This window comes from Saccopteryx bilineata, chromosome 1 (assembly GCF_036850765.1).
Source record: "Saccopteryx bilineata isolate mSacBil1 chromosome 1, mSacBil1_pri_phased_curated, whole genome shotgun sequence".
NCBI lineage: Eukaryota > Metazoa > Chordata > Mammalia > Chiroptera > Emballonuridae > Saccopteryx > Saccopteryx bilineata.
In genome coordinates, this window is record NC_089490.1 from 227201414 (window position 1) to 227211389 (window position 9976).

Genomic DNA, 9976 nt, shown 5'->3' on the forward strand with positions numbered 1-9976 from the left:
TATATGACAAAAGGTATTTGTTGTAGGCTGAATAATAGATACATCAAATGAAGTTGCATGTACCAAGATGGGTAAGATGTATAGAGATTTATTGGCAGAAATGTCTGTGAAGGGGACAGGGAGCAGGAGTAGGTAAGAACCTCAGACCTCAATGAAAGTCTCACACCTGTAACGGGAGATTGTTTCCTCCGTCCCACTGTAATCCTTTCCATTCACCTCTCCCCTTCTCTGAGGGAAACACTCATCTGTGGTCCAGAAAGTTTGCATTTTCTAGTTTTATGTAAACTAAATCATTCAGCATGCACTGTCTGGTTTCTTTCACTCAGTGTTAACTGTTTTGTGATTCACCCACCTTGTCATGTTATCAATAGTTTGTTCCTTTCATTGATGAGGCTATTATTGGTAGGTATGGATATTCACCCTTTCACTTATCCAGAAACCTTTCGGGTTGTTTCTGGGTTTTGGCTATTCATGAAGCTACTATGAATATTCATGTACAAGTCTTTGCATATGCAAAACTTTTAAGGAAACTGCCAGTTTTCCAAAGTGGTGGTGCTAATTTCCATTCCACCAGCAGTGTTTGAGAGTTCTGGTTGCTCCACATCCGTGTCAGCACTTGGGATGGTCAGTCTTTGTAATTTCAGCTATTCTAATATGTATGTAGTGGCATCTTGTGATTTTACTTTGCATTCTTGTAACAACTGATGATGATTAACATCTTTTTATGTGCTTATTTGCCTTCTGTACATCTTCAGTGAAGCGTCTATTCGAATCTTTTGTAGGTCTTTTTTGGAAAGCGTATTGAGTTTTGAGAATTCTTCATATATTATAGTACAAGTTGTTAGTCTGTGACTAAGAGGCTTTGTATTTTTGAGACAAAAAGTTCACACCCTAGTAGGTACCCTGAAAGGGGGAGCAACCCTTTACAACAGAGAACACAGGTAGACCAACAGCCATGTTTAAAGGGCTCTGTGATCCAAGGGAAGTGTATCTTCAGAAGAGAATGAAAAAATGAAATTATTTGAAATATTAGTACTAGAGTCTCAATTACTACAGTGACTTTATTTGGATTACCTTAGAATCAGCAGCCCTTGATGAAATCTATCACAAAATAGTTTGCTACAAATTAACCCATAGAAATGTGATTATAGTGTTCAGAAATACTTCCTGATTTAAAAAATTAAGTATATAGCACTGTAATTTTCAGAATATATGATTTGGTGTTTTATTATATATAAGGTCTACCAGAAAGTTCTGATCGTTTCTATCACAAGTTTCGACATGTAAGCACGTTTATTTGGCGCATGTGTGCCTCTCTATTTTTATCACTTAATGTATACATACTGATGTAGCAAATTAACTAAAACAAAGTTGATTCACGTTAGTCTTATGTGTGAAGCGATAGTGTACCCATGGCTACTGATAAAGTTCATTTACACCACTGTAATTTTTACGAATTTCAACAAGGAACAAATGCTACAGAAGCATGTCTGTCACATCCACCATATTCCCTGGACTTAGCACCCTCCGACTATCACTTGTTTTTGTCCTTACAAAATTTTTTGAAGGGCAAAAAATTCAAAAATGAAGATATCAAACAAGCACTGGTTCAATTTTTCGCATCAAAAGATAAAACATTTTTCAAAAATGAGATATACAAGCCCTGGTCGGTTGGCTCAGCGGTAGAGCGTCGGCCTAGCGTGCGGAGGACCCGGGTTCGATTCCCGGCCAGGGCACACAGAAGCGCCCATTTGCTTCTCCACCCCTCCGCCGCACTTTCCTCTGTCTCTCTCTTCCCCTCCCGCAGCCAAGGCTCCATTGGAGCAAACATCACCCGGGCGCTGGGGATGGCTCTGTGGCCTCTGCCTCAGGCGCTAGAGTGGCTCTGGTTGCAGCATGGCGACGCCCAGGATGGGCAGAGCATCGCCCCCTGGTGGGCAGAGCGTCGCCCCTGGTGGGCATGCCGGGTAGATCCCGGTCGGGCGCATGCAGGAGTCTGTCTGACGGCCTCTCCCTGTTTCCAGCTTCAGAAAAATGAAAAAAAAAATGATATACAAATTGCCCTCATGCTGGCAAGAAATCATTAATCATAATGGCAATTATATTATTTAATAAAGTTTATTGACGGTAAGAAAAATTTGTATTTTGTTTTATTCCAAAAACGGACAGAACTTTCTGGTAGACCTTATATATAGTCTTTAAGATTCAAACTTGGACCACTTACCACCAACTAGTTCTTTCACTAATTTTATTTTGTACACAAACAAGTTTTAGATTTAAGGACCCCCCCACACACATACATAAGAACACTATGAAAACAGTCTTCTTGTATTTCCCAACTGCCAAAAATGGCATTTAATAATAGACATAACTTGGCAGAAAAGGCAGCCATTACCAATAAATAATCCTTCAATTAAAATTATGAGAAAACTTAGGAGCTGGCTAATACTCTTTCCCCTGAAAAACAATAATAATAATAATAATAGCTACCATTTATTGAGCTTACTATGTTCTAGGCACTGTACTAAAGGTTTAGCATGGACAATGCCATTTAATCCTCAAGTCCTATGAGCACTATGTTGACCCCATATCCAGAAGAAAACGGAGGCTCACAGAAGTATCCTGAGACCACAGAAACAGAAAGTAGTGGAGACAAAATTGTAACCCAGGCTGTCTGCCTTTGAACCTCTTTTCTTAATCCCTCTGCTATCAGATACAAAAATCTCACACTATTTTGCCCCCTCCCTGGTTACCTTTATAAAAGCAGTGTTAAAAAGTACTAGATGTACATGAGAGAAAAAAAGGCCAAAAAACCCCTTGTGATTCAACTAAGTGTGTGAGGGAATCAACAAATTCAAAAAACCCTACACTAGTTGATTACTTTTCCTAATCAAGAAAAGAACCTTGCCATCAACAGAGCTCAAAAGAATGTAATGGAAAGTACCTAGAAACAAACAAAATTTACTAACATTATCATTAGGCTCATTTTAGACTATATGAATAGAGTATGTCCTAGTCAAGAAATAGTAATATTTGTGAGGTTAAAGACTTCAATAAAAACAATATATAGTCACATAATATTTTATTTATTGACCTTTGAAGCATGTCAAGATTCACATAGCTACTGGAACTTTCCATATAATGGTCATGTTCAACATGACAGATTTCTAACAAAAAATATTTTATTGTAGGAATCAACACGTGAACTTTACATTTAGGTGGTAAAATTCAGGTTACAAATATAAGATAAATATCAAATAATATTATACAAACATGACAGTTGTGACAATCATGCTTAAAACCTTGGTTAAGTAAAAAGAGAAATGGGCAGGGGTGTTGGAGAGGTACACGAAGGTATAACAGTTCACACAGTCCTTAGCCCTTCTGATAAACTCTACATGGGAAATATGTGACACATGTCCTGTGATATGGTGGCTTCAGTCTATCAGTGAGCATTCTATTCTGTTCACGTATTTTGAGTACTGAAAACTAGTTTCAAAGCCTGCTCAACAAGCCAATGGTACTATGAATCCCTTATATTCAAAAATAGTTTAAATTTGGAGAGTTCAAGATAAAGCATACTTGTTTTCATAACTTCCTTTAGACACAATAGAGACAACACTACTGTACATAATCAAGAATGCTGCTGTGCATAGTTAATTCTAGTCACTATATTTTATATTTGTTGATCATCAAATGCACAGATTTTATGCCCCAAAAGAAATCTATCAATCCAGCAAAATGGTTGCATATAATTTTTAAAGATGAATAAACTAAAGAAAGAATAAGCTTTTCTTGATAACTCATTTACAAACTTACCACAAAAAATTATATCTTTTGCCCAGCATCAAATGATCTGCAGAAAAGTTTCCAAGATAGCCACATTTCTTGTTCAATTTCCAAAAATAAATACAGGCTTTCTAACTGAAAGCACTTACATTCCTAGCTCTCTAAAGTAAACATTAAAAAGCAAAGTTCAAAAATGATTTCTTGGCTTCTGAATAGCCCACTTAGTTACATAAAGTATTTACTGTCCCAACACTTTCTCAAATTCAAAGATATTTACTTCGTAAGAACACAACAGCCTTCATTTCAAAGCATTCAGTCCGTTTCCATGGCAACACTGCGGGATTCCTTGGCTACCATAAGTCGCATCAGTTGACTGTGGAATTTCTCAATCTTTTTTACATCTTGAGCTTGGTCTGTTCTATACACCAAACACTGTCAGAAAATTTAAAAGTATACATTAACTACGTAAGACTAGATTATCAACAATGTACCAAATATATGTATAACTGGGTAAAAATTTAAGCCTTTGCTACCATTGTTTTGCCCTAGTTTCTCTGGAGGTCATACTAAGAAAATTACACTCCAGTTTCCAAGCCCCCAGCATTTACATTCCTTAAATTTGTCAGTGCTGTTGCTAAAATAACTCAATGAACTCTATCATAAGTTTCTCAAAAATGACCAGTTAAATCCTGTTGTAGTCTGATGAGAAGAACTCAAGTCTTGAGCTTTTAAATAATACAGAAAACACAGAAATAAGAGGGGCTGTGACGGTGGAGTATACACCGAGTGATGAGGTTTTTAAAGAGGAGGGGGTGTAGTAACAATCAAATTCACATTTTTAGCAATCAGTCCAGTAGCTGTCTGGGATGACTGAAGGATGAACTGGAAGCAGGGACACAGGAGACTACTCTAATAATTTAGGCAAGTGACAATGAGCTCCTAAACTTGAGAGTAACTGAAAACGGGAGCATTCAGGACAGGAAATGAATGAGGCAGCTTGATTCAATAATCTCCAAAAGCCTAGAAAAGTGTACAGAATGTATCAGAGGATCAAAATACGAGTTTTTCAAATGAAGGAACAGTGGCCATGAGAATGAGGGCGAGGATGGGACCACACATGATCCTCAGACAGGAAGTGCAGCTAAAACTAGAAAGCAGGAGAAAGCAGCAGTCTGAGAAGAGGGCATGAGTTCCATTCCAGACAGGCTCATTCTGAGGAATGGTGAGGTGAGGGTACTGAACTTAGAGCTGCTCAGGAAGCCAGAAAAAAATCAGGTAAATGTACAAATCAGAAAACAGACACAGATCTGGGCAGTACCCGACTTAATGACTGAACAGATTACTCTACAAAAAGTGGTATGAAAAGACAACCAAGGGCTTGACTAGGCGGTGGTGCAGTGAACAGAGTGTCGGACTGGGATGCAGAGGATACAGGTTCAAAACCCGGAGGCCACCAGCTTGAGCGTGGGGTTACTGGCAAATACCATCACTTACTTCTCACATGCTCATAAAGAAACTTTATCCCCATATATCCAGTTTTGGCCTCTTCGTCCCTGTTGACTAAGGTCTGGAGATGGCAATTATTAAACCACACCTGGCATACTGTCTTAATGAAGCAAGTTAAATTATCTCCCTAAGAACCTATAGAAGTAGCTTCTAGAATATGTTTCTTTGACTTTGGAATGAAATGCAAAATAATAATCCTAACAGGTAATCTGCATATACTCTATGTGAATAATTCCAAACAAATAATTAACTCAAATCTGAAAGTATGTAACAAATAAAAAGGTATACTTACAACTAAATCATCTGTTACTTTAATACACAAACTCCCATCAGAATGCCTATATTTGAGAACCACACGTGCCTGAAACAAAAATACATATTTAGAAACACTGAAGTCAGAAGATAATTCTCATAAATAATTTAGTCTTCAAGTTGGCTAAAATGATCTTTTAGAATAGCCAAAATGTCCGAAGTAACCTTTACTGTAAACTTATCATTATAGAAATGAGGTAGAATAGAGCATTTCAGTCCATTCCTATTGCTATAATTTATTTTTTTTTAAAGACTTAAGTGGGTTGGCATTTCTAGCCAGTAAAAATATACATTGAAGGGGACCAAAGCATGTTACCTCAAAGTAAGTCACTTTGGCATAAGGACTGTTTTGAGCTGAAGGCAATTAGGACTCTGCCATTTCTGGCTAAAAGGAGGGCATAAATGTTCTCCCCTCCCTTACCAAGAAGGATTCCTAACTGCAAAACAAACTGTACTAAACAACAACTATTTACTATACTTTTCCTAGTTATCTTCCCACAAGTTACACCCCACCAGAAGCCCAAAACTCCCTTTTCTTTTTCCAGCCTTTATTCCACACTTTATCACCCTTTGTTAAGATGGTATATAGGCTCTAAATTCTAACTGCATCTTTATATTTCTTTATGAACTCCAGTTCATGTGTAATATTTTTCGCCCTTGTTATATCTGGCTTTTGTCAGGTTAATTCACAGCAATTAAATTTAAGGGGGTAAAGGAGAAAATTATTCCTCACCTATAATACTTTTTTTTTCTTTTGTATTTTTCTGAAGTGAAAAGCGGGGAGGCAGAGAGACAGACTCCCCCATGCGCTTGACCAGGATCCACCCGACAAGCCCACTAGGGGGCGATGCTCTGCCCTTCTGGGGTGATGCTCCGTTGCAACCGGAGTCATTCTAGCACCTGATGTGGAGGCAATGGAGCCATCCTCAGTGCCCGGGCCAACTTTGCTCCAATGGAGCCTTGGCTGTGGGAGAGGAAGAGAGATAGGAAAAAAGGAGAGGGGAGGGGGAAGGGTGGAGAAGTAGATGGGTGCTTCTTCTGTGTGTCCTGGCCGGGTATCAAACCTAGGACACCTACACGCTCGGCTGAGGCTCTACCACTGTGCCAACCGGCCAGGGCCTGACCTAGTGGAATGATGGGCAAAAAAATAGCAGAAATGGCTAATTTTAAATTCATTCCTCAGGAAACCACTGGTCACATTTGCCTTTTCCCATGACTCTCAGGATGTGGACTGAGGCTAAAGTAGTCAACAAAATCACAATCACATCTTTATCATGATGATACAACGTGATGCATTATTACATAAAAGCAGAATTTTGCCTTGAGAATAAGTCTCCATCAAGTTTTCCCAAATCTAGAATAACTCCTATATTGAGTGCCACATTACACAATGAATTTTTCTTTTCTTTTTTTAAGGTGACAGGAGGGGAGATAGTAAGGCAGACTCCCACATGAGCCCCCGACTGGGATCTACCCGACAACCCCATCAGGGGCTGATGCTCAAGTACTGAGCTATCCTCAGAGCCTGGGGCCACACTCAAAACCAAATGAGCTGGCTGCAGGAAGGGAACAGGGAGAAAAGGGGTGAGGCGAGAAACAGATGGTTGCTTCTCCTATATGCCTTGACTGGGAATTGAACCCAGAATGTCTATATGCCAGGCCAATGCTCTAGCCCAGGGGTCCCCGAACTTTTTATACAGGGGGCCAGTTCACTGTCCCTCAGACCGTTGGAGGGCCGGACTATAAAAAAAAACTATGAACAAATCCCTATGCACACTGCACATATCTTATTTTAAAGTAAAAAAACAAAACGGGAACAAATACAATATTTAAAATAAAGAACAAGTAAATTTAAATCAACAAACTGACCAGTATTTCAATGGGAACTATGGGCCTCCTTTTGGCTAATGAGATGGTCAATGTGCTCTTCTCACTGACCACCAATGAAAGAGGTGCCCCTTCCGGAAGTGCGGGGGGGGGGGCTGGATAAATGGCCTCAGGGGGCCGCATGCGGCCGTAGTTTGGGGACCCCTGCCACTGAGCCATTGGCCAGAGCCACTCAATGCTTTTTGTTGTTCAGTATTATAGTTAGGTAGCCCTCCCCCCCAAATGATTTAGATATCAGCATATTTCAATACAAGAAGACATTTCCCAAGAGCGCTTACAACTTCTGTGAACGTTATGTTTATTTCTTTAAATGATGGATTCAAAATAATGTATCACAGCATTTTCTAACAATTATAAAAGTTCTTGTTTAGCTGTTTTAAAAAGTTTGGCTACAAGCCAAAACAGAAACATAATTTTAACAGTTTAAAATGCAGCACTAGAAGTCTCAAGACAGTTCTGGAAACTAAATAAAAACGGCTATTAAAGCTGTAACCTGAAGAGTTTCCCATTATGCTCTCTGCTCTCCTGTGACTGAAAAAAAAAAAGTCACACCACTTATGAGATTTATCTTAGTGAAGGAAGACGGGGAATTCACCAAGCACTTAAGTAGATATATATAATAACAACTAGGTTAATTATCTTTGGATTACCTGACTCGATTTACTGAATGGTTAAATTCAGTTTTACATATTTTAAAAATCTGTTTTTTCAGAAACAAAAAACCCCCTGAAACTTAAAAATGTACTAAAGGGCACTGACCTCTAAAAGATTAAGAACCACTATTTTTCTAAGGGGTGTAGATGTCTCCAAATTGGGGTTTTTCAAGAAACCCCACCGTCTCGGCGGTGTCTGAAAAAATTACCATTTTACACGCCCTAGGGTATCGCTAGGGCGGTACCCTAACGCCCTAGCGATACAGGAAAAGGGCAGCAACACACAATGGACAGGAAGCCTAAACTGCGGGGGTGGAGCCGGCCCTTAGAGACACGTAAACCAAGCCAAGTGCTAAGGGAAACTCGGCGGGTGGGGACGCGCAAAGGCCCTGAAATGACGCTAACTTTTGCCCATTTCAGTGCCGTTAATCAGGGAGGAGACAGTAGGGACAATAGGACCTTCAGGGGTCCGTCCGTCTCTGCTCAATCCCAGCACCGCCCAGAGTGCGGACGAGCCCCCGGAGGCCGAGCAGACGGCAGGGTGGGAATCCTGACCCGGGGATGGGGACAGAGACACTGGCCCCTCCAGCGATTTACCTTCATAGGGTCGGCGAGGTAGAGCTTCTCCGCCGCACGACTGAACTCCTCCCAAGTCTGGTACTGCGGCATCGTGGATCCACGGCGGGACGGAACAGAGAAGTCAGGCCGGGACCAGAGGATACCAGACCCACTAACCTCCCGCCGCCACCCACCGACCCATAGGCCCAGCCGACCAAAGATGGTGGCGTCTCCTCTCACTAACGCCCCGTTTCATTGGTCGGCCGTGCCCGCCTTTGCCCAATGGGAAGTAGGGATGTTGTCACGGATGGGGCGGAGCCCCGAGCGTGTGGCTCTGGGAACTGGTCTAGAGAAGTGGAGAACCGGGAGACAGCAGGCGGCTCCCACAGCGCCCTCTGGAGGACTGGAGGAGCGACCGTCCCGCCGCCAGTAGGCTCTACTTCAAAGGTCAAGTCCAGGTTTCTGTAACCGCGATTCTCTGGAGATACAAGAGTGGACAGGACATGGTCCAGCTGTCGCATCTGCAGCCTAGTAAAAAAGAGGGGAGACAAACACAAGAGTGCAACCGAGAACTTTGAATTTATTGGAATGAGGTTGGTTAATAAAATTATACAGGTTTCAGGTGTACAACTCCAAAATACATCCTCTGTATATTGTATCGTGCGTTCACCATCCGTAACTGAAAAATTTACATCATTTATGTCGGGTCAGTGGAGCACAAAAGAAGAATGATCACTTGTGGGTCCGGGTGATGCTAATAATAATAGCACAAGATGGACCTCGGTAATCATGGTGGATGTTCATCAGGTGGGCAAGGAGCGGAGGTCTAGGCCCATTTTAAATCTGCGGTATAATGTGACAGATGTTTAAGGAATGGGAGGAGAGAAGCAAGAGCCATATTATCGCTCATGTCAGGGTGAGAAATTTGAAATGTGTCTTCCAGGCAATGGGGTGACATAGAAAGGTATCATTCTTTTCTTTTTTTTTTTTTTAAGATTTTATTTATTCATTTTAGAGGGGGGAGAGGAGAGGGAGGAGCCAGAAATAACAACTCCCATATGTGCCTTGACTAGGCAAACCCAGGGTTTTGAACCGGCAACCTCAGTGTTTTCAGGTTGATACTTTATCCACTGCGCCGCCACTGGTCAGGCAGAGAGGTATCATTCTTTTTTTTTTTTTTTTAATTATTTATTTTATTTATTCATTTTTAGAGAGGAGAGAGAGAGACAGAGAGGGAGAGAGAGACAGAGAGAGAGAAGGGGGGAGGAGCT

General features: G+C 40.9%; 1 protein-coding gene across 1 annotated transcript; it reads right to left on the minus strand.

Moving 5' to 3' along the window:
- Positions 1-3065: 3065 nt before the first annotated feature.
- Positions 3066-8939, minus strand: SRP9 (signal recognition particle 9). The gene is made up of 3 exons (XM_066237403.1): positions 8745-8939; positions 5588-5656; positions 3066-4221 (listed from the first exon to the last, which is right to left on the minus strand). Exons 1-3 carry the CDS (start codon positions 8814-8816, stop codon positions 4102-4104), a joined length of 261 nt encoding a protein of 86 aa, XP_066093500.1. The 5' UTR covers positions 8817-8939; the 3' UTR covers positions 3066-4101.
- Positions 8940-9976: the final 1037 nt, after the last annotated feature.